Source organism: Bos grunniens, chromosome 13 (assembly GCF_055505025.1).
Source record: "Bos grunniens cultivar Pamir isolate PY7600 chromosome 13, Bosgru_T2T1.0, whole genome shotgun sequence".
NCBI classification, from domain to species: Eukaryota; Metazoa; Chordata; class Mammalia; order Artiodactyla; family Bovidae; genus Bos; species Bos grunniens.
In genome coordinates, this window is record NC_141177.1 from 26,736,258 (window position 1) to 26,760,642 (window position 24,385).

The window sequence follows — 24,385 nt, forward strand, 5'->3', positions numbered from 1 at the left end:
TCAGGTGCTCAGAACACAGCTTGTCACGCAGCAGGTGCCCAACAGATGCTGCTGTTGCTGATGACAGTGACGACAAAACAAACCTTGGTTTTCTGGAGTCTTCTGCCTGTGTTCCTGGCCCCTTGTTTTCTCACCAAGATCTGGTGAAGACTCGGCTGCAATGACGTCCCTGGACCACCCTGCTCTTCCCTGCTGTCCCACGGCCCTCACCCTGCCTGGCCTCTCTCAGCGGGCCTCCTGGCCTTCAGCCTTGTTCCCTGAAGCTGCTGCCCACACTGATGTTCTCTGCAGCCGTTCCATGTGGCTGGTCTCGAACCAGATCCCTACGTGGTTCTCATGCTCTCAAGGCGCCATCGTGGCCACACACGGCTCTTCTTGGCTGAACGCCTCCATCCTCTCCATCCAGAAATGGAGAGCGCCAGCCTAAGGGTTTTCAGATTCACATACTCAGACCCATGCCAGCAACTTAAAAACAATAAGGACAACACTTGCTATTTTTTTCATTTATCCATGTATTTATTGATATAGCAATAAGAAAGATTTTTTTCTTACTTTGAGATTATCTTTTCCTATTATTGATAGTCAGTGGTGATGATAATGATGATAATTTTATGTCTGTGTATTTGTGGGTGTATGTTGGTCATGAGTTGGCACCATAGACAGATGGAATCTCTGTGTGGATCCCAGTTTTATATGTGGAGATTTTATAGGGCATCTGAGCCTCAGAGACTGGAGGCGTCAAATCTTACTCCCCCGTGTTCTTTGTTATGCACCAGACACCACCTGCGATCATGCTTTTATGGGTGTGCACCTTTTATTCAGCTCCTAGTTAACCTCCAAGGCCCAGCTCCAGTGTCACCCCCACCCCTGGTAGCCTTCTCAGAGTTTTCCCAGCCCAGGCAGGAAGAGTTGCTTCCTCTGAAGTTATAATTCTCCGTCTTGGTTCTCCCTGGTGATTCAGTGCATCTTGATTTCCCCCATAGTCAGTGAGTCCATCAGGGCAGGGGAGTGTCCGGCATCTCTTTATTTCACCTCACACCTGGCACAGTGCTTTGTTTACATAACGTGGGCACTACATATTGCCAGGCGGATTCTTCGGGGAAGGCAAGGACTCACTGAAGAAACAGAGGCCACACTGCTGACCCACATCCCCACTTCCTGTTTGCTTCTTTCATAGCTCATTTCACGCTCTGGAGTCACTGTTTCTTGCTTCTCTTCCTCCTCCGTAAGCAGGTGAGCTTCATGCAGAGCAAGACAGTGTATCAGTTGTGTTTACAGCTCTGTCTCAAACTCAGAGCAGCCCTGGCACACAGCAGGCCTCAGCTGATGCTTGATGAATGAATTCATGAATGAATGAGTGAAACAAGCAAAAGGTTGTGTTTCAGTATTGTCTGATACAGATGGGGCCTGTTTCCCCTGTGAGGCCCGTAGCTCAGCACACGGCACCTGGTAATCAGTGAGGGGGGCTTCCCTCCCAGTGTGTTTTGGGGAAGGTGACCTGGGGAAGCAGAAGGAGACAGGGACAGGTCAGTGGATAGAAGACAAGGAAGCCGAAATGCCTGATGTCACTAAGAGGAGGACTTTGGAGTTAGGAGGATGGGGGCTCCAGCCCTGGCAGCTCTGCTTCCCAGATTCACAGATCAAGCAGGTGTTTATTTGAATGCCTCCTGGGTGCCAGTTGCCTGTGAAGATGCCAGGGACCCGTGATGAACAAGATGGCCACAGTTCCTATTCTCATAAAGCTTATATTTGTTCTGATGGGAAAGATAGATGATAACAATAAACAGCACATCCCAAGATGAGATCTGACTGTGATCAGAGCTAGGATGGAAGGGAGTATTAGGAATAAAGGAGCTGGCCCTGAGACAGACATGGAAATTAGCCCATAAGCTCAGTGACCTCCTTGGCCGTGGCATTGGTATCCTTCACTGCCTTGTTCTAGCAGTGCCTGACTTGTAGCTTTGTGGGATCTATCAATGGGGGTGGATGGGCATTGAGTCCCGGGGGACAGGTGTCTCCCTTGCTGTGAGCCTCAGAGGGAACCGGGAGAGGATTGGAGTTGTCTAAGGCAGGGGTCGCCAACCTGGGAGCCACAGACCCTTACCGCTCTGCAGCCTGTTAGGAAGTGGGCCTCACAGCAGGAGGTGAGTGGCAGGTGAATGAGAGAAGCTTCATCTTTATTTACAGCTGCTCCCCATCACTCACATTACTGCCTGAGCTCTGCCTCCTGTTCAACAAACTCAATAAATGTGATGTGCTTGAATCACCCTGAAACTGTCTTCTGCACCCCTACACTGGTCCATGTGAAAGTTGTCTTCCATGAAACCGGTCCCTGGTGCCAAAAATGTTGTGGACCCGCTGGTCCAAGGGACCAGAGAAGGGAGGGGCTGGGGCCGGCCCCTTCAGCTCCAGGGCAGGGCGCCCGCCCCATCCATCATGTGGGAGCCTGTGAGGTGCTCCCGCCTGCCCTGTGGCTGCAAGCTGTACTTGCTCAGCAGATGTGGGGAAAACAGTTTTCATTAATTAACTGCTAATGCCTCACAGGTGGCAGAGGTGCCCCTGGAACTGAGTGCCACTGCACTATTCAGAGTCTACTAATGTGTCTGCACCTCCAGGAATCCTCTCTGATGTGGGAAGGAGGCTCCCCAGCAACTCCAGGGATGCTGAGCAAATTAATGGGCTGGAGAGAGGGGTGGCAGTCCCCCCAGCCTCTCTTCTCTGTGTGACACATGTGTACGGGTTCACATGTGCACACCCATAAAGGCTCACACATATACACACCCTCTCTCCTAGATACACACTTGCCCACATTCACTCCCACCTGCCAGTGTGAGTGGGCCATGCAGTGCCCAGGAGGACCACCCCACTTTTGCTCACTCGGACCTCCAGTCACACCATCAGTGACAGATTCATGCCCTCGGGTGGCTTGTAAGCGGTTCCTTCGCTGACTGCGCATCTCTTCTGAAGTTTCTGACCTTGGATTGTAAGTCACAGCCCTCACCTGGTCTAGCCCTCACCTAGGGGCAGGCAGGGAGAGAGGGAGGTGGAGGCACAGCCTTCAGACCTCTGGAGGGGGTCCCCACCAGGGCGCAGGGGTCTTTACTCCTCCCATGACAGCAGGAAATCCCCCACCACCCCCACAACCTCAGGGAGTCACTCAGACTAAGGTGTCTTCCTGGTCACACACATTGGATATTTGATAAATGAACAAATCCAGTTGTTTGAGCTGAAGAACCCCGGAGGCTCCTGCTGGGTTTTGAATCAAGTTCAAGCCTCTGCCTGCCTCCCCAGCTCATCCACAGCCCTCCCCTACTGTGCTCTTCCTCCAAGCCCTTGAGCTCATTCCTCCTCTGCCTGGGACCCTCTTCCCTGCTCCATTCCTGTCTACACTGCTGGCTCCCTCATCCAGGCTTTTGCTCCAATAGCCCCGCTCAGAGCAGCCTTTCATAACCGGCTGTTTACAGTCACCCACATGTTCTCCCAGCTCCCTGAGAAAGTGCTGGGTTCTGTCAATCCATCCTTGCGTCTGGAAAGATTGCCTTCAGCACGTGGGTTCTTGCCTCATGTATTCTGGACACCAGGGGTTTGGCTGCAAACCAGATGTCAAAGCAGACCCTGCCTTCCAATTAGGGAGGTGACTATGAGCAGCAGGCAAACAGGTAATTGTGCAGGGGTGTGTGTGTGTCTGTGTGCATGCAGGCACATACACACACACGTGTGTGTGTGCTTAGTCACTCGGTCGTGTCTGACCCTTTGCAACCCCATGGACTGTAGCCTGCCAGACTCCTCTGTCCATGGAATTCTCTAGTCAAAAATACTGGAATGGGTTTCCATGCCCTCCCCAGGGTATAGTCCCAACCCAGGGATCAAACCCGCGCCTCCTTTATCTCCTGTATTGCAGGATTCTTTACCAGCTGGGTCATCAGGAAAGCCCATACACCAGGTGATAAATGTGATGGGGAAAAATCAGGAGAGGAAGGCATCAGGGAACAAGGTGGTGAACAGGGCTGGTTTCTGAATAGCCACACCTGTTGTCCATCTTGCAGAAGATAGACCTTTGTGGGGATAGAAGCCCCACGAAGGTAGGGATCCTTTCTGTTCACTTCTGTACCTCCTCCTCCTGGTGCAGTTCCTGATACATGCCTGGTGTCAGTAGGTTTTTGTTGAATAAATGAATGAGTGAGTTCTCTCAAGAGGAGTGTGGAGTGAAGTCTGCTCAGTGGCCACAGGCTGCCTGTGTCCCAGACTGTACTGTGAGGACCCAGGTGTGTCGAAGTGAGGTGGGAACCACAGTACCTGCTCCAGCCACTAGGGGGCAGAGGTGAGGTGGGGGGAGCAAGGAGACCATGGATTAAAACTGATGGTGGTGATGGCAGAGGGAGAGGGGAGGGGGCGATGAGGGAGGGGCTGCACTGTCCTTCTGCCTGCCCCTCATGGGTTCAAGCAAAGCAGACGAGGACTTGGGAAGTCCCCTGTTCCCTGTTCCTCCAGCAAGGCCATGGCAAAGGTGAGGATGCAGAGGGGAGAAGGAGGGTGGTGTGAGCCCCTCAGCCCCAGGGGGTGAGTGACAGAGCTGAATGAGTGAGCCCCAGTGCCTGGTTCCAGCACCTGCATCCTAACACCTGTGACATTCTGGTTTCTATAAGTGCCAGGGATACTAATGCATAGGATGCTGATGATGAAATGGGACAGGGGGGCCAGTGGGCAGGAGTGAGGTGGGCGTGAGCAGGAGCAGACCTCAGAGCCCTTTGCAGGCTTGGTAGTTTTGTCCTAAATGAGAAGAGAGGTCACGGGGAGTACGCAGGAAAGTGATATGGGCAGAGTTTCACTGTCGGGGTTCACAGAGAACACCAGTTCGAAGGCTTGTATGGGCTTCTGTTAGAATGGTTGATGTGTTTTTTGGCAACTTCTTGTGTAGTTGGAAGAGGATCAGCTTCAATGATCTTCTCAACTGGTTGTTCTCAACTTCCAATGGCAGCCATTGTGCTCCTCATCTTCAAGGCTCTTTGCAAACTTCCCGAATCACCACTGCACTGTATGTTTCTTAGCATTGAAATCCACCTGCCTATGCAGGAGACATGGGTTTGATCCTTGGGTTGGGAAGATCTCCTGGAGAAGGAAATGTCAACTCGCTCCAGTATTCTTGCCTGGGAAATCCCATGGACAGAAAAGCCTGGTGGACTGTAGTCTATGGGTCATAAAGAATCAGACACAACTGAAGTGACTTAGCAAGTGGGCTTCTGGGATGGAGATGCTGATGGCCTGGGTTGAAGTCCAGCTATTCCAGGTTTGGGGTCTGATTTGTGGTTTATTCTCTGGGCTTCTCCTTTTTGCTTTGGCTGCTAGGAAGCTCTGAGTGGCACATGGTGTCTAACCCTTGATGCAGTGACCCTGTCTATACTCCTTTCCTTCGGATTTCCTCAGACACTCATTGTATCTTGTCGGGCATGTGTTTATGTAATGGCCACACATCCTTTGTGGAGTGAGATGAGGCATTAATATAAACAAGGTGATGGCTATTCTTCCCCATCCCCATGTACATCTCTGGGGATCTTTGTCTTTATCTTCAAACCAGCCCAGAAGCTTGGGGAGACCTGGCCAATTCTTTCCCCTTTGTGCCAATAATGCCTTCGGGACAGTCAGCTTTCCTGGGGCCACGTGGTTCTGGCCGTTCTGCTCCCATCTGGCGTCCGTGGGCGGAGGAAAGAAGGGAGAGGATGTAACATGGAATAAACCTCCTCTGGGGAGAGAAGGACTGTCTGCAACCTGCACGCCTGGAGCATGGAGCTGGGGATCCGCGACCAGTCCTTGGACTGCCCTGACTCACTCCCTGACCCAAAAGTCCTGGGCCCCTCCTGGATATTCAGCCCTGGGGTCTTAGGTGAACACAAGAGGTGAAGACAAGGAGGATGGCCTTGGCTTAGGAGCCTGGCTGGTTCCTTGGGTCTGCGGGCAGAAGTTCTTGAACAAGACACCCCTGGACTGTCTGTCCACATGGGATTGCTTTGTGGAGCCAGTCCCGGGTATATATTTAACATTTGATTAAAAACCACTGGAGAGGGACTTCCCTGGTGGTCCAGTGGTTAAGACCCCCATGCAGGGGGCATGGGTTCTATCCCTGGTCAGGGAACTAAAATTCCAAATCCCCCTTGGTGGTGGTTTGGTGGAGGGGAGGGTGTGGGGACAGCTAGAGAGAGAGTGGTTGGCTGGGACCATCTTAGTTTATGTCTCTTGTTGTGTTCCATCCATCCATCCATTTGGTTCCTGCTCTGGGCAATAAATTTGTATCATCACCCTAGAAGCAGTTTAGCAATATGAGAGAGGTTTCTGGAGTCAGACTGCCTGAGACCAGAATTGTGTTGCTCTGACAGCCTCAGTGTGCCCATCTGTAAAATGGATGTAATAACAGTCTCCACTTCATAGTTTTACTATGGGAATAAAATACCATAGCACCCAGTCCTGAACAAGCAGTGACTTTCACTCCATAAGAATTATTATATTGCTTATATAAATTATTACATGAAAATTTCTGCCGGAAGTCCCCCATGCTGGTGTGCCGTGTTAATCAGAGTGTCTACAGTTTCAAAACATAAATAATAGTACTTTACATGCATTGTAACATGCTATCAATAAACTGTGTATTTCGTGTGGTTCTGTATGACTTCAGACTTCATGACCATGCTATGGTCACACAAAAACTTCCTCTCCACCCTAGGTATGGGGGATGGCCATTGTTCTCCAGATGTGGACACTGAGGCTCAGGGGGCTGAGTGGCTTGGGCTGCTGATAAGAAAAGCGCTTGGGAAGTCAAACCTTGGGGGTTTCTCTGGAGGCTGCTGGCCAGGGGACCAGTCACATGGGGCATCAGGCTGGGTCTGGTGATGACCAGCCCGCCCCAGGCCCTGGCCCCTCTGACTGCTGGTGACATCCTCTGGCCTGGTACTTGCTCATTCCAGCCCTGCTCTTCTTGTGTCTTCAGGTCTCTCTGGGGTTTCTTGGTTCTGGAAGAACTCAGGCTCCCAGCTCCTTCTCACGGGGGCGAGAGGTGAATTAACCTGCTTGGTGTGCACTCGAACACGGGCTGGCATGCGATGGAAGATGAGAGTGTGCCCATTGCCTGGACCGCCCTCTTGAGCCCCAGGCTTTGGAGGATCACTGTGGTCCCCAGGGGAGGGGGGTCACCTCAGGCCCCCCAGGGTGTCGTGTGAGCTTGGTCACCACTGACCCCTCTCTGGGTTTTCTCCTTCCAGATGAAATGGACCAAACCCCCCCAGTGCGCTCCGAATATCTGGTCTCAGGGATTCGAACTCCCCCCGTGAGGAGGAATAGCAAGCTGGCCACCCTGGGCAGAATCTTCAAACCCTGGAAATGGAGGAAAAAGAAAAACGAAAAACTGAAGCAGACCACGTCAGGTGAGTATGGGTGTGGGAGACAGGTTGGGGGGTAGGCAGGGTTGGGGTGGAGGCCCAATGTCACTGTCAGCTCGCTTTCTTTTGCAGATGTTGGGAGGGGTGGGTTGTGCTCTGTGGGCCCTATGACAGGAGCTGTTCCGCCTCCTGCAGGTCCCTTCCTCCTCTGGTCCCTCCAGGTCCCTGGCTGGGGCTGTGGCAGCAGCAGCAGGCACACCCGTAGCCCATGCACCACCCAGACTCCAAGGGGCACACGTGACCCCCTTGACCTAGTTACGGGTTGGTGCAGGGCCAGTCTGGTGTGAGACCCAGCTGGTAACCATCTCTCCTGACTGACCACACCTGAGCATGAAACACCCTCCCTTCCGCACCTGGAAACTCACTTTGATAACCCGGGGCCTGGAGACAACCACCGAGCCCAAGAGTCCCCCCAGTGATTCAGATGGTGAGGGCCATCAGTTTAGCTGCGATGCCTCAAGGCTCCTGCCGAAGAAGGCCTCCACTTGCCAGCTCCTAAGCTCTTCCTGAAGAGACTTCATATCTGGGCATTCCGCCCACTGAAGGTTCTAGAAGCCCCCCTCAGTCACCTTCAGCTCTATGGGAAGTTGGCTAACAGGAGGTTGTACCTCTGCCCCTGCCCCGGCCGTGAGCCAGACCCACGGGGTGGATTTGGTGACAGTGACACAGCTGTCAGGGTAAAAGCGACACATCACGGTAACCAACTAAATGCTCAGAACCACCCCGTCGCCCACGCTCCTGCCATACCAGGACGGGAAGTGGGATGAGACGGGCAGCCGCCTCCAGGGCCGAGCAGTGGTGGGTCGTGGGGCAGCCGGGTTCAGGTCTGGCTCCTGGGTGCCAGGGTACCTTGGGTTAAGGGGAGGTCGGTGCCCTGGGAAGCAAACCTGGGGGAGGGGGGGGAGAGAGAGAGAGAGAGAGAGACTCTCAGCTCCCACAGGCCCTGTTAGCTGCGGCTGGAAACAATTAACGAGGGAGGCGCTGGCGTGGAATTAGTCCTGGGCCCCAGGGATCTGCCTGAGAAGTGCCCTTCTCGGGCTGCTGCCTCTGGCGGTCCCTGGGGGTCCCAGCCTTGAAGTGGCGCAGACTCCAGCGCTCAGAGCACGGCAGAGGCAAAGCCACTTGTGAGGAGCGGGGGGCTCCTAATAGCAGCAGCGAGTCTTCCATTCACACTTTGTGTTTCACAAGGATATGTTTCTAACTGCCCGAGAATTTGATTGACAAGCTCTCTTCATCAAGAATGAAAGCAGAATACTGATATTCAATGAATCTGATGCAGCTTCATATGCCAGAGAGCTAGGGAGGGGGACTAGACCCTGCCTGCTTGAAGCTTTCCTCCAAGGGGGTAGTCGGGAGACAGATAGACAAACAAGGGAACGAGCACGTGACAGCCAGGATCTTGGTGCAGGCGCTGGGGAGCAGGTGGGTGGGGTGGGCATGGCCTTGGGATGGGTGGCCTGAGAAGACCCAGGTGAGGGGGTGACACTGAGCCAAGGTGTAATTGACCCCTGGATAAAAGCAAGGAAGACCATCGCAGCTGTGGGAATAGCTGTGCAGGTGCGCCAGGTTGGGCATCAGTGAAAGGCTCGGGGGCTGGAATAGGGTGATCTCTGTGACCCCAGAGAGCCCCAGTGCTCTCTGAGCTGTGGGATAGGAGGGTGGGCTGTGTGCTCTTGGGACCTTGTGCTCCTGGTTCACTTGGCACTGGGCTGCAGGAGGTGACCTGTGAGCTTATCAGAGCACTGCGGGAACCCTGCCAGGGGACTGAGGGTCTCCAGGTGAACACCTGCAGCAGCCCCACCTTCAGGCAGGCATCCCCAGCACTGGGTCCTTTATCAAGCATTTGGAATTCTGCAGACAGCACTGCATCTTATTTATTTATTCTAAACCATCCTTTCCCCCCAAAGTGTGGGATGTTATTTACTTCAGCGTATCAAATCCTTGATTTCACAGGCATCCTTGGCCAGGATGAGATGAAGTAAAAATAAAGATGATTTAAAGGGAAAAACAAAGCAAACTGTAGTTTGGCCAGAGTGGGGATTGGGCAACACCATGAAGGTGGCTCTCAAAGCCTGAAGTCTGGAAGTGGCATTGCAGCCTGTACCTGCTGGGGGTGAGTGTCCCTGAGATACGGACACTGCCCCTGGCTCTGACTCTTACATCAGGAGGACTCACAGACAGTTCGCGTAATGCCCTGCACCCAGGCCAGCCTCCCGTAAGCACCTCTCAGTGCTGGTCGGACGACAGGGTCCCTCAGTTCAGAGACTCCACTCTGGTTCTGCTCGCCTCTGTTTTTGGGCTGGACAGCAGCCTTTTTGCTTGTCCCTCCCAAAGCCAGAGTTCCACGAGGCTTCCCTGATGGCTCAGACCATAAAGAATCTGCCTGCATGCAGGAGACCTGGGTTCCATCCCTGGGTCAGGAAGATCCCCTGGAGAAGGAAATGGCAACCCAATTACTCAGTTTTATCCACACTTCTGGCACCTGGAAATTGGCTTGGAAATTAAGTTCCCTTTGCCCCAAATGTCTCTTTGCTGATACATTTGGGGTTTTCCTAGTCATCCCTGAGTCAACGCCCTCAGGAAGGCCACCGGAGTTCCCTGGATGCCCTGTCCTGGGCTGTCTGGTTCTGGTTGATGCCACTGGCCTGCTTGTAATAGATGTGAGTCCTCTGTGCCAAAGTGCTGGCCCACAGGCAGAGCTCATGCCTCTCTTGCTCCCCCATGCCTACACAGAGTAGGTGCTCAGAAAATATTTTTGAATAAATTCAGTGACTCCTTTGTCATCATCCGTTTGTCATCGGCCACTGGACTTTAAGCTTCACTGGTTGGATGGCAGTTCCATTCCCCATTGTAACCTACATCGGGCAGAGCACTCACACGTGTGGGGGACTCAGGGCCCTCTGTGACCCAGGCTCATAGCTGGCACTTTGCATCTTTTAAAGAGAGGGTCTGAGGAATGATGTGGGTTTGTGTTTGGGAATTGCATTCTACTGTAGGCAAATTGGTTTCTGGGCAGTTAGGGGGAAAAGGAGCTCATCAAGCAAGTGAGCTTGGCCCCTGGGAGGGGAGAGGCGGAGCGGAGGCAAGTTGGAGTGCTTTGCTCTGGGAGGAGGGCCAAAGGGCTATTCTGAAGAAGAAATTGACAAGGGCCCTTCTGCACATTAGAATCAGTGGAGGGGAATAGGGGCCAGCCCGCCTCCTTCCTATTTGACTGGCACAGTCTTTGAAAGGGTGAACCTGGGATTCACTGGAGGAGCCTCCAGTGGGGCAGTTGTGCAGAAGGCTGATCTGTGAACAGACAAAGGGCAGCCAAGATGTATAAAACCACAGACATGCACCCCAGAGCATCGAGGGCAGAGAGGGAACAGGGCCCTGGGTTGGTAAGTGAAGGCGAATACGGCCAAGGAACGGCCAGTGAGAACTTAGAGGGCGGTGTTTGGGGCATCGCTTCTCAGATGAGCCAGGAAACCACTGCCTTAAACAGAATTCATTCGCCTCCCCAAGGCCCGGCTTTCCCGTACACGATCAGCACACTGCTTGGTAAGGGAGCTTGGGTTCCTGACCGCACCCCTGCCTGGTAGCCCCCTGACCCACGGTCACCTGTTGCTTTACTGCTCTCTTCCCGAACTGGAGGTGGCCTTGGCCGAGGCTCCAGGTGGGGCCTGAGATGCACAGCCTGGGACTCACCTGATGTTTGTATTTCGTGCAGCCTTGGAGAAGAAGATGGCCGGCAGGCAGGGCCGGGAGGACCTCATCAAGAAGGGGCTGCTGGAGATGATGGAGCAAGGTAAGTGGGGCTGGGCAAGGCTGGGCCCGGGAACACAGAGCTGGGGGTCTCATGGGGGCCCAGCAAGTCCCTCAGGGTGGAGTGTCCCAGGAGTCTGTTGTCCGGATGTGGCGGTTGCACTGGATTCTCTGGTTAGAGAAGTTTTCCAAGTCAGGACCCATGGCTCAGCCCCTGCCCCTGAGGACCCTTCTGTGAGTGTAGGAGTCAACCACTCCCGGGGCTTGAGCTGAGCGTACCCACTTGCCCTGGGGAATGAGGGGTTGCTTCCCACCCCAGCCGGGTGTGGATGGAGTTAGTGGTTTGTCCCGATTCCTCTGGAGTTGTAGCGGTGACTTTTGTTTCTTCACATTCGTAGTTTAATCCTTGATTTGTTGAGTCTTCGTTCCCCACGACGACTTAGAACTGCAGCTGCCATTTCTTAAGTGTCGACTGTACACCCACTGCTGTGCTGGGTTCACCTTCATCCTTTGGTCCTCGCAGCATCCTCAGGACTGGGTGTGGTGGTACCCCTGTCTCCAGATGAGGAATGGAAGTACCTGGGAGGTGGCTGCCCTGGGTCATGCAGCCGGAGGCAGGGCCCCGATGCTGTTCAGTCTCTGGTCCAGAGACAGTACTCAGCATGGCATCTGTGTGGTTGCCTGTGTTTGCGTCTTTGAGAAACACCTGGTTTTATCACCATCACAACTAATTTACAGAATGCTTGACTTTCCCTATCTTCCTCCTTTGGTGATAGTGTGAGGCATAGGACTTGGATTCTGACCTTAAGCTTCTTGCTTTCTAGTTCCCTGAAGCTTGGCGAGAGTAGGAAAAGGGGGTCTCAGAAAACCTCACTGCTGTTTACCAGTGTCTCTGGAGCTGAACCAAGTTCTTGCCCCCTTGATTGAAAGAATTCAGCCTCACGGAGCTAGTTCCCCCAAGGACACGTGACTAAATGGAATTCCTATCTCCATAAGATATTAAGATATATACTAAGATAAGACACTAAGATATTCCTAGTGTCTTGGTAATTTGGCCCAGGCATCAGGAAATAGGAAGGGAGCCCATGGAGTCAGTGAACCCAGATTATTAGATGGTCTGCTTCAGGCAGGCTCCTCATATCCTCTCTCTCCTTTGGATTTAAGAAGAAAAGAGTTTGATGATACTGTTTTCAGGGAAAACTGCATGGGAAATTAGTGCTAAAAATCCAACTTTGCCTGGTGCAAGAAAAAAGGGAGGGTTGGTATCAAATCCTGGGACTTTCAGATGCTAAACGGTCTAGTCTGTGTCTCAGATTTAGGAGAATGTCATCGCTGAGATGGGAATCTGGACTGTTTTAAATTTATTGTTGTTCAGTTGTACAGTCGTGTCCGACTCTTTGTGACCCCATGGACTGTAGCCCTCCAGCCTCCTCTGTCCATGGGATTCTCCAAGCAAGAATACTGGAGTGGGTTTCCGTGTTCTCCTCCTGGGGATCTTCCCAGCCCAGAGATTGAACCCGGGTCTCCGTGCATCAGCGGGAGGATGCTTTACTGTTCAAGCTACCGGAGAGCCCGACAGTCTGGTGGGGAACAAAGATTGTGTAATCCCACAGGTCAGCATACAGTCACAGCTGAGCTGAGTGTGCTGAAGGAGAGGCACGGAGCTCATGGAGAACGTGAGCGGGGCTGATGCTGGAGGGGCCAAAGGTGGCGGGAGTCAACAGGCTGCTTCTCGAACTTGCTACAATTAGGGTCACCTGGGAGCCCTGCTGTCCAAGGCGCTGGGGGCGGGGCTTAGGCGCCCTGCTTTATAAACCTCCCCAGCTGGCTCTAATGTTGGTGCTGCCAAGGGTGAGATGCGAGAGTGATAGGGAATTGGGTAGCGTCTTCCAGCCCCATGGAGCAGCCCGTGCAGGACCCCACAGGGGAAGGGAGCAGGCACCTCAAGAAGGAGCTGCTGAGAGAAGGTGGGTGGGGAAGTGGGGAGGTCAGGAATGGAGAAAGGGAGAGAGTCTGGCATCTCACAGGGCCTAGCGCCCTCCTGCCTCTTCCTTCAACGTGGACAGAGCCAAGAGAACAAGACTCCCCAGGAAGCGGCTGGGTGACAGGCTCCTCCGGGGCCACGGGGGCCCAGGAAGCCACAGGGAGAGTGGGCAGAGTCTGGGGTGAGCCTGCTGGGGGGCATTGCTGGTTGGGGGCGTGTCACTGGTTGGGGGTGTGTGTGTGAGAAGTCGGGCAGCAAGGGTTGCCCCAGGAAGGGACCTGGGTCAGGGAGAGGGGGCAGGGATGTGGGCTGAGTACCCACTCGTACCCCTTATACTCTGTGCTGACTGTGTAATGAACACACAGTGATGAGAGGAGACCTGAGGATGTTTGGCTGCAGCCTCCTGGGGTAAATGCCTGTTGGGCTGATTGTTTCAGTCCTGCGCTTGTTCAGAAAATGCCTGTACCCACTGCAGGTGAGGTCCAGCTCTTGGTCAGGCCTGGTCTGTCCCTAATTTGTCCTGCAGCTGGGACAGCATGGTTCCTGCTGGATTGATAAGAATCTGTGGCCTTGCGAGTTGAACTATCCACCTCCCACACAATTCAGAGATGGCCTTCCCCACCCCACCCGCCCACCTGGGCTGGTAGTAGCCAGGAGCACCCCCTGTGGCCAGCCGCCCCCACCCCCGCCTGGACTTCACACTGGGGGGTACCTGCGACATCAGGTGAGCCTGTGATAGTGACCCAGGGGCCCCGAGTGGCTGGAGTCCTTCACAGCCCCGGGAACTCGTACTGGAACCCCCTTGGCCAGGCAAACCCAGGAAGGGCCTCTGCCCTGCACAGGTGTGCACTCACGTGTACATGGACGTGCCGACAGCTCCAGAGTTTGCCCACAAGGCAATCGGATCATGGCAGCATGAGCTGGCTGTGGACGGGCCTGCAGGGGTGCCTGTGCATCCCCGAGACGAGCCTATGTCCAGCGAGTGGGTTTGCCCTCCCCGCTCCTCGTGAGGGGGGTGGTATGTTATTTTGTGATACTGTGAACTCGTGCTTTGTATGAACCCCTCTGAGCTCGCCTCGGTTCCTGAAGCTCTAAGAAGCTGCCGGATCCAGGAAGGACCCTGTTGGCATTGCTAGGAGACTCGTGAGATGGGACCGGGTCCGCCTGGGTGAGGAGCTGACCTTTCCCTCACTCTGCCTTCACTGCTTTGGCTGGTGACGTGTCTGTGTCAGGCAAGGGCTGGCCGGCATCCTGGCCCCACATGGGGTTCCCTGGTCCAAGCAAATTGAGTAAGGACAGGAGTACCCCCACTTCTCTGTCCAGTTGCTCTGTCTGCTCCTGAGTGACATTCCCCGATCTCCTGTGCGTCCTCTTGGCTTTGTCTTAAATAATTTAAGGAGTTTCATTCTGCATCAGTGGTCTGAGAAGGAGGTGGTGGTTACCCCTGTGCTGTGTTCAAGTGACCCGAGAGACCACGAGGTCCTTCTTCTTGGGGCAGTTGGCAGTGTCAAGTCAGGTCTGGCAGGAACGCCGGGGGCTGTGTGTGTGTGTGTGTGCATGCATGCGTGTGCTTGCACGGTGTGTGTTGCATGTTTGTGGTGTGTCCCCTCTCTCCATGGTTGCTCTGTGAATGACCCCGGCTCGTGCTCCTCTCTGCTGCCCTTGGAAGGGCCTGGCGGGGACAGAGCACCGACGTACAGTGAGGGGAGCAGGGGACCAGCTGCCCGCAGCTTCCCCACCCCCCAGCGTTGCTTAGCAACGACCCTGCCACCCGGGCTATTTTGAGAACTGTAACTTTTCATTGAACATGATTATGAGCCGGAGCTCTGAGCACAGCCCAAAAGAGTCATGCAAGCCTGCTAAGCCATAGAAGCAGGTGGAGGAACCCCAGAACCGTGTGTTGGGGTGCAGCATTTCTTGAGCCCTGTGGAGGGTGGGGACCTTTGGGTCTCTTTCAGGTTCAGCGTTCTGACCATTTTATTGATGAGGATGGAGATACCTTTATTATTAGCAGGGATCATGACCAGCGGCAAATGAGCCACAGCTTCTAAAATTTGGGGTCCCCATCTATAAAGGACCTAAAGGGGTGGGGGGCTATGATGCTCAGGTAAGCTGGTGCCAGCAGAGCGCCTACAGCTCCGCAAAGCCTCAGTCAGTGCTGGTTGTCACCTGTAACCAATGGACAGGTAAGCTGGTAGCAGGGACTGTCACAGCTGTGGGTCAGGTGTGTGTACACTAGTCATGAGAGAGGGTCCGAGATGCTGTAGTTCTGAGCCTGGTGACCTCTAATTGTGTCCCCTGGGCAGGTTCTCTTGGCTTGTGTCTTGGTCTTTTCCTGGGGTGGAGTTGGTTGACTGCTGGTCAGATCTGGCTGATGATCTGTTTTTGTAAAGCCCCTTGAGCTTAGAATGGTTTTAAACTTAAAGGATTTTTGTAAAAATAAAAAAGGAGTATGGAGCATGGATTTTGTGGCCTGTGGCCCAGAGAGTCTAAAATACAAATACTGGCCGCTTCTCTTTTCTGGGGAAGGGTCACCAGTACCTGGTCTGGATCCTGCCCCCAGCCGGGTGACGTGGTTGCACAGATGGCATCTTATGGGCCCCAGATCTTCAGACTTCTGTCTTTTCTGCCCTCTCCACCCACCTCCCCCGAGGGGACATGCAGCAGAGGGAACATGAACAACAGTGATGACAAGCGTATGTCCCTCCAGGGTCTCGTCACAGACCCGGTCTGGGTTGGGGAGGGCTCTGTTCAGGGAGCCTGTTGATAGCACGTGGGCAGGGGGGCCCAGGCCAAGTGGTCAGACCATCGCCCTTGTCATCCTCTCCCTCGTCCCCTTCAACAACAGCAATGAGGGTAACGAAAGCCTGTGCATGGCGTCCGCTTTATGTCAGACGTTTTATAGACAGTACTTCACTGAATCCTTGCACTGACTTCTCTGAAGCAAGGAGTTATTAGCCCCATTCTACAGAAGTGGAAGTTGGGGGCTGGAGCCGTTTGCTGCCTGGGCACAGGAACTAGGGGCAGTGGAGAGGGAAACCTTAAGCTTTTTGTCCCACTGGGACACCTGGGGAATGGAAGGGGCATTGCCATCTGACAGCAGGTAAGAATTGGGACTGACGTGGGCAGCGGACCTCTGGCTCTGAAATCAACCTCTCCTCCCCTCCACCCACCTGCGTGTTCTCCTAGCCAGGCTGCCCCTCCCCGCACTGTGCTGAGCAGGCCAGCCGTGTGGATGTGCACAGATTACACTGACACCCTGCCCCATGGTGGCCTGGATGAACCGGCTCTAGGGATTAGGTTGTGCAGGGGGCCGTGTGGGTGCTGCGAGCCCGGAGCTAGGAGCTGCATCTCAGAGCTGACCATGATTGACTGGCTGAGCCTCCAGCCTGGACCTGTGCTGTGTGGTTCTTATACCTGGACCAGTCGGTCATTATGCTCCAGAGCATCAAGCCCCTCAGTGCTGATATGACCCCATGGGGGCGATCAACCAGGCAAGGGCCAGACCCTCAAAGCCTCCAGCCACTGAGCCCCAAGCAAGGGGCGGTGCTGATCCTTCTTGAGGTGTCCTGCTAGGAGTCTGGTATCCTGCGTCCTGGGATGGCCACTGTCTCGACCAAGGACTCCCTGATTCCTGCTCAGCCCTGGGCTGTGCCCTGTTTCTGGGCTGGTGATGCCATGTGTGGCTGCCCAGAGTTTAAGCCTCCTGTGGGAGGTGGGTAAGGATTGTCTTGTTAACCTCCAGATTTCCGGGGTTGGCACAATGTCAGATCTGACATATGAGAAGCATTTGTGTGTTGGGGACCAAATGGTGGGAAGTGGATGCTGAAATGGAAGGTTATTTATAGCCAAAATGGTACAACCTAGCACCTTGGGGATGGACAGCAATCGGCGCTTGTCATCACCTGTGTGGGTGGCCTTGGCTGGTGGGACAGGGACACCACAGAGGCTCAGATGTGGGTTAGAAGTGGTACAGGCAGAGGCCGGGGCAGGTGTGCTGTGATGCTTGGTGCTGCCCTAGGAAGACAGTGGAGATGGAGAAGAATTCCCAGGGTGTGTGGGAGCAATGCAGGGTACCACCCCAGCCTGGGATGGCGTTCTTCCAGGAAGTCACCTTGTATGAATGCGAGCCGGTAGGAAGGGAGTCAGGCTCGGCTGACAGCTGACATTCTTGCAGATGCTGAGAACAAAGCATGCAGTCCCGACGGAGAGCCCCGTGCTGCACAGAGCGAACCCTCCACACCCCGGCAGGAGCCGCTGACTTCAGAGGAAGCGCCGCCGGGAAGCCCTTTGGCCACAGGGACAGACCAGGCCTCCCCAGACGAGCCGCTGGCCTCAGATAACCATGCAGACGATGCAGGTATTGACTGGACGCTGGGGTTGAGCTGCTCTGGGGATGACTGTTGACCTGGGTAGGACGAGGGTCCCGGCCTGCGCTGGGCAGCAGCCTTGGTGGAAGGCTGTCCTTAGAGGCAGCAGGGCTGGTTCATTCCTTTGAGGTGTGGTCAGCGTATCAGCAGCTACTGATCTCTATCGTTACGCTGGCGACCAGAAGAGCCAGTGCGCTTGGCTGCTTGTGTGCATGATGCCGTTCTAAGTGCGGTCACGTATGTTGGCACGTGGAACCCTGGAAGAACACCCAGATGACTGATGCTGTTGCCCCCTTCCCCTTGTTGATGAGAAGGGGGTGCACAGGTAACTCATCCAAGGGTTTTGTTGTTTTAGTTGCTCAGTCGTGTCTGACTCTTTGTGACCCTGTGGACTGTAGCGCGCCAGACTCCTCTATCCATGGACTTCTCCAGGCAAGAATACTAGAATGGGTTGCCATTTCCTACTCCAGGGGATCTTTCCTACCTGGGGATCAAGCCCATGTCTCCTGCACTGCAGGCAGATTCTTTACCTTTGAGCCACCAGGGAAGCTCCAAGGGTATAGAACTAGAAACTTGAGAGCAATGTCTTTGACATCAGCCTGACCTGGGTTTGAGATGTGACTGAATTCCTCACCAAGCTGTGTGGCTGTGGACAAGTCACTTATCCTCTCTGAACCTGTGTCGCCAACCATAGATGGGGTCACGTGGCACACACTTCTTGGGGTTGCTAAAGTGAAACCACTCGGCTCAGTTGTCGCTCACACTGAGCGCTCACCCAGCGTTTGCTGCCGCCGCCAGGGGTTATCATCATCACCTTTATCGTCATCATCACTTTTGTCGTTGTCATTGTGGTGGTGCTAGTGGTAAAGAATCCGCCTGCCGATGCAGAAGATGTAAGAGATGCGGGTTCAGCCCCTGAGTTGGGAAGATCCCCTGGAGAAAGGAATGGCAACCCACTCCACTATTCTTGCCTGGAGAGCCCCGTGGACAGAGGAGCCTGGTGGGCTACAGTCCATGGGGTCACAGAGAGTCAGACACAGCCGAGCACACACATACATTATGGAAAAGCAGCCCTTTGGGAGAGGGCGATGCAGTAACTCCTGGTGTTGGGTTGCTTGCCAACGCCCCCCAGAGGCCTTGACACTAACAGCACACATGTTTGGGGGTGTGGTGCACCTGAGTTTTGCTTTGAATGGGGCCTCCGCCGGGTCTCTGGCAGCCCTGTAGGTCACAAACCTTGCACCGAGAACACGGACCAGGACTGCAGCTCCAGTCCCTTCTGGAAGCCTGACCTTGAGCAAAGCCCCATTCAATGAGTGGATTGAAATCTAATGCAGAGACCTGAAACTCGCCACTTCCAACATTGCCTGGGCTTAAAACTCGGGAGCATTCGCAAAAATCTACGTGTGTAGCTAGCTGCTTTTCAGCCATCAAAGTCCACGCCCCCTGGGCCCTTGTTCCCACACAGTCACTGTGGCTGGGAGCTGAGAAGATTGGATTCAGTGATTTGGGTTGGCTTTGGGCTTTTGTGTTTGGGGTGATTCCTGGTTTTGTGTGGATGGTGTGGCATCAGCCATAGAACATTCTCCAAAAACCCCAGGAGGACCCATTGTTTTGATGTTAGGTGGGACAGGATTCTGTGGGACTGGGGCTGAGCGCTGGTGTTCCCAGAAGTACACGAATTTAGAGGAAAAGTGGCATTCAGTGAGCATGTTCTCTGTGTGCTGGATTATCTTAGCCCCATTTTTAAAAATTTTATTTTATTTTTGGTTGCGCTGAGTCTTCATGTCTGTATTCAGGTTTTTCTCTGTTTGTGGTGAGTCGGGGCTACTCTCCAGTTGCAGTGCTGGGGCTTCTCCTTGCAGCGGCTTCTCATTGCAGAGGCTCCAGGGTTCACGGCTCAGTAGTTGGGGTGCACAGGCTTAGTTGCCCCACGACATGTGAGCTCTCAGGTCCCTGACCAGGGGTCGAACCTGCATCCTCTGCATTACAAGGAGAATCCTTTCTCATTTTACTACCAGGGAAGGCCCCCATTTTGTAAAAATTAAATTTACTTATTTTTAATCGAAGGATAACTGCTTTACAATATTGTGTTGGTTTCTGCCAAACACCAGCCTGAGTCAGCTGTAGGGAAGTCCCCCATTTTTTTAAGATGGACCAGAGAGATTAAGTCACTTCCCTGAGGCCGCAGAGCCTTCACATCAGTGGTAAAGCTGGGATTTGATTCGCAGACATGCTCTTAACATTCTACAGCCCCAACTATAGCCAGACTTTGCTGTGCTTCTGGCATGTTCTGGAATGTGGGTGGTTCTGTCATCTAGAAGAGGGTCAGCAGATTGCTGGCTACAGGTCAGACCCAGCCTGCCTTTGTCTGTACAATCAGCTCGTGGGCTGGCACCGTAAACCTGGGGACCAGGCAGAGACAGCTCCCTCCCTGTACCCAACACCAGCCTCTCAGCAGGTGTCCGTACGGCACCGATGTGCACTGCTTGGCCTGAGCTGTGGAACCTCTTTTCTGGGAGTTGGCCAGTCTCCTTGCCCATGTCCAAGTGTGCTGGGTGTCACTGGGGTTCAGTGAAACTGACCACGGCAGCTGTCCCCCCAGCCCACCCCGTCCTCCTCTCAGGCTGGTCTGTCTCAGTCTCAGGACGTCTCTGGTGGGTGATAACAGGTTATAAAGCAAGCCCCCCGAACCACCAGTATGTCCCAGGCAGAAAGACTTTGGCTTGTAGCTCAGTGGGTGAGCAGCGACCTCTGCTGGTCAGGGCAGGAAGGGACACCCTGAGGGTGGAATTCCAAATGCGGCGAACATGCAAAGCTGACGTCCGCTTTTACATTAAAAAAAAAAAAAAAGTTCAACACAGTACTTGAGATGTTAATGTTTCAGGGTCACAGTATTCTGGAATACAGTGGTAGCTACACATTCACACAGGGTGCGAAGGAAGATGCTGATTTAGAGAGGAGGTGCTGAGATACCAGTTCCCCAGACTAGGACCCTTCAGACTGGTTGGGGTGTGAGGGCTCAATGTGTGATGAGTTTTGAGGAGAGAATCACAGGAGGTTAGGGGTGCAAGTGCCTGGTGTGTTGAGTCCCAGATCCCTAAGAGCACGTTGGGGGACCCACATTCCACCTTGGGCTGGTGGGGTGAGGGGACCTCCACAGGTCTGCTGGAAGCTTACCCTGAGACCTCTCTGGTTGAAGGGCTGTGGCCACTGATTCCCAGAAATCCAGAGCCACCCTGTCCACTAGCTGCGTGGTGATTTATATTAATTTAAACCAAAAACAATTTAAAAATCCAGCTCTCCTGTTCATCAGCCACTGGTCAGGTGCTCACTGGCCAGTGTGGCTGCTGTAACAGAGAAAGCAGAAGCATTTCCATCATCTGAGAAAGGTCTACTGGGCAACACTGAGGTGACAGGTGGCCCCACATCCACTTGGGTGGGCGGCCAGGGGAGTTTGCTCTTTGTGTCCGCCAGCAGAGTTTTCTGCACCAACAGAGACCTTATAAGCTGTAAAGCCGAGCCCTTTACAGAGAAGTTTACTGCCCCTATTTTAGACAATAGATTTGGGCCATGATATGAAAGTGTTAGTCACTCAGTCTTGTCCAACTCTTTGCAACCCTGTGTACTGTAGCCCTGTAGCCCACCAGGCTCCTCTGTCTATGGGATTCTCCAGGCAAGAATACTGGAGTGGGTTGCCTTTCCTGAGACCTTATAACCTGCAAAGCCAAAGCCCTTTATACAACAGTTTGCCACCCTCTTGTTTAGAGACTGGATTTGGAGCATCATGGGCTGGAGGACAGGAGCTTGAAGGCCACTGCTGAGGCCCATTGGAGTTTCCATGGTGACAGGACCCAGGGGACTTAATATCAAACAGCTGTGGGTGTCTTGAGGGGCCGCCCTCTCCACAAGACCCCACAGAGCATCTCCTCGGAAGTCTGAGTAGTGTCTACCTCAAGCAGGGCCCCTCAGCCTTGGGCATCCCTCTGGAGGGGACACTGGGCAGCGTCTGGAAACAGTCTGGTTGTCTCACAGCATCTGGTGGATGGAGCCCACGGCTGCTGTTCCAAAATGATTTTCTCCCTGGCAGAGTGGCTTGTAACTGTCCAAAGTGCTGAATAGCTTCTAACAACTGCTCTGTGATCTCATGGAAGTCTCCCTCCCTGCCTGGTGGTGGGCAGAAGCGGGTGTTTTATAACGATGAGGAAACTGAGGTTTAGCGATTGGAGACCAAGGTCACACTTCTTGAATAAGTCGATCACAACAGAGGAGAAGGATGGATGTGGGAGAGTGGGGGGCCTCAGGTCAGGCGAGTCATTCCTCTGTCACCTGTCTCCCCTGAAACCATGACATGGGGAACATGCTGGGTGCTCAGAGGGTAGGAACCAAGCTTGGAACTAGTCCTTCAAGCTCATGCCAGCCCATCTGCTGGTGCTTCCATCTGCAAGCACGGCCGCTGAGGGCCTGGGCCAGGAGCATGGCGGCCCAGGGATCGGGGTCCACTGCCCTGCGCTGATTTACACAGACCAGGAGACCCAACACAGTCACAGGGCTGCTGCCCACGTGGAGAAAAGGGATGGTTCTCATTTGCCTCTGGCTCAACAGGAAACCACACGTCTGTTTTTACCCAGAAGCAGAAAATGTGTTTTCATATTTTTGCAAACCTTTTTCACTAAAACAATCAGAATTGTAGACTCTTCGAAGTAACAGGTAACAGTTCATAGGATATAACAATAGTCTTGAAGTCTAGGAGTCTTAAAAAAGTTCTATGAACAAATCATACTTTTGAGGACAGTTTTACTGAGTCAGTTGCAGTGTGGTGGATGACCCTAGAGCCTATTATACAGCGTGAAGTACAGTCAGAGAAAAACAAATATTATGTATTAATGTATGTGTGTGTATATACACACACACACACACACACAGAATCTAGAAAAACGGTACTGATGAGCCTATTTGCAGGGAAGGAATGGAGATGCAGAAGTAGAGAATGGAGTTGTGGACACAGCAGGGGAAGGAGGGGTGGGGCAAGTTGAGCAAGTAGCATTGACGTGTGTACACTATGATGTGCAAAATAGACAAGCAGTGCTGAGTGTGCATGCGTGCCCAGTCACGTCCTGCTCTTTGCAACACCATGGACTGTAGTCTGCCAGTCTCCTCTCTCCATGGAATTCTCCAGGCAAGAATACTGGAGTGGGTTGCCATTTCCTCCTCCAGGGGATCTTCTCCGCCCAGGGATCCAACTCGCATCTCCTGCATTGGCAGGCAGATTCTTTATTGCTGGACCGTTAGGGAAGCCCAGATAGCTAGTGGGAAGCTGCTGTATAACACAGGATGCCTGGCCTGGCTCTCTGTGATGACTTACAGGGGTGGGATGGTGGGGAAGGTAGGTTCAACAGGGAGGGGAGATATATATATATATATATATATATATATATATATATATATATATATAAAATTGTGACTGAACCACATTGTTGTATGGCAGAAACCAAGACAACATTATAAAGCATTTTTCCTCCAATTAAAAAAAATTCAAGTTAAAAGCTAAATAAGGCAGATGTAATAATAATAAAACCATAGTGTTTTTGCATGCATATCCATACAGGACATAAAGTGAGGATGATGCTATAATGGCTGTTCTCAGTGATACAAACCTGACTGACACTCTGCAGTGAGTGGGAAGGGGACGTTTCTTTTCTCAGATCTTGATCATCAGGATTTGGGAGGCCCAGCCCTTCTGCGTCTCCATGAGCTTCACAAGGGAGAAGGTCTGGCCAGCGAGGCCTTCAGCTTCCAACAGGGACAATGAGAAAATGGAAACGGTGATGACAGTCGGGTGTATGGGACGTGCAGTGTCCCTTCTATAGTTTCAGAGATTTGTGAGGACAGGATCAGGTTTGCCTCAATCAGCACCATGGACAGCACCCCTCCCTGTTAGGAATACTCCCTGACTGATGGGTGAATCCTTCACAGAGACTTTGGGGCCAGCTTTGCAGAGGGAGTTAGGATCTTCTCTCATAGGTGGTTGCAAAGATGAAATTACAGGATGTGGGGCAATGCCTTGCCCAGGGCTTGGCACCTGGGATGTGGTCTGAGAGGGTAGGGAGGCTGGGGTCCCAAGGTGGGGATGGGAGGCTGCCTCTCTTCTTGTGTCAAGGGAGAAGGAATGGTATATTGGGGATGGTAGGTTTGTGTTTGAGCTCTCCTGCACCACTTGGTCTGATGACCTCAGTTTCCTCTGTAAAGCTGGAGGTAAGGCTGCAAGGGAGGGAGAGAGTAAGAAACTGTGGAGGTAGGCGAGACACAGAGAAGGTCTGAAGCTGAGTGACTGCAGGATGGAGCAGAGCCAAGGGCATAGAGGGAGGGGTCCTGAGATGCCAGGACTGGGGCTCCTGTGTCACCGTCTTTCTTCTATAGTGCTCCACAGTGACAGGAGCCAGCAGATGGAGGCTGCATCCAGAGATGGCGTTTTCCTAATTAGCTAAGTGGAAAGGAAGTGTGGCATAGGGCCTGAGGGGTGTTGGTGAGATGGTGGTTGAGGGATGGATGATGGAACTTGAGCTGGAGAAAGAGAAGGGGGAAAAGAGAGGGTTGATGGGTGGGGAGAAGGCACAGGGGTGGATAGGCAGTGCTCTCAGAGTGGGAGGAACCTGACCAGCCGCTGGAAGAAGAGGGGATGGGGGACGCTGGGCTGGCTGACCCTTCCTCAAAGCTAAATACCCTGCTTCTCTCTCACCACTCAGCTCAGGCTCGCCCAGGGCAGGGCTGTGGAAAACCGGGCACAGAAAATCAATAGCTCAGGGATTTGAGGGTCTGCAATGTGCTAGACATGCATCTCGTTGTTGCTTCTTGGTTAA

At 53.3% G+C, this 24,385-nt stretch overlaps 1 protein-coding gene and 1 long non-coding RNA gene across 19 annotated transcripts in view; one reads left to right on the forward strand and one right to left on the reverse strand.

The window, feature by feature from the left end:
- The window catches only part of PHACTR3 (phosphatase and actin regulator 3), a 206,276-nt gene that overhangs the window by 111,439 nt on the left and 70,452 nt on the right, over positions 1-24,385 (forward strand). For 8 of the 18 annotated variants that reach the window (XM_086330978.1, XM_086330984.1, XM_086330983.1 and 5 more), the window contains exons 1-3: positions 7,256-7,412; positions 11,137-11,214; positions 17,333-17,515. In XM_086330978.1, coding sequence (XP_086187104.1) covers positions 7,256-7,412; positions 11,137-11,214; positions 17,333-17,515 — 418 coding nt within the window. Of the gene's footprint in view, positions 1-7,250; positions 7,413-10,605; positions 10,968-11,136; positions 11,215-12,983; positions 13,139-17,332; positions 17,516-24,385 lie in introns of those variants that run through there. The other 10 variants (XM_086330986.1, XM_086330989.1, XM_086330991.1 and 7 more) reach the window with 3 other exon arrangements.
- Positions 688-2,209, reverse strand: LOC147360549 (uncharacterized). Its single transcript, XR_015140044.1, has 2 exons — positions 2,105-2,209; positions 688-1,498 (listed from the first exon to the last, which is right to left on the reverse strand). It is a non-coding gene; the product is annotated as an uncharacterized LOC147360549 (long non-coding RNA).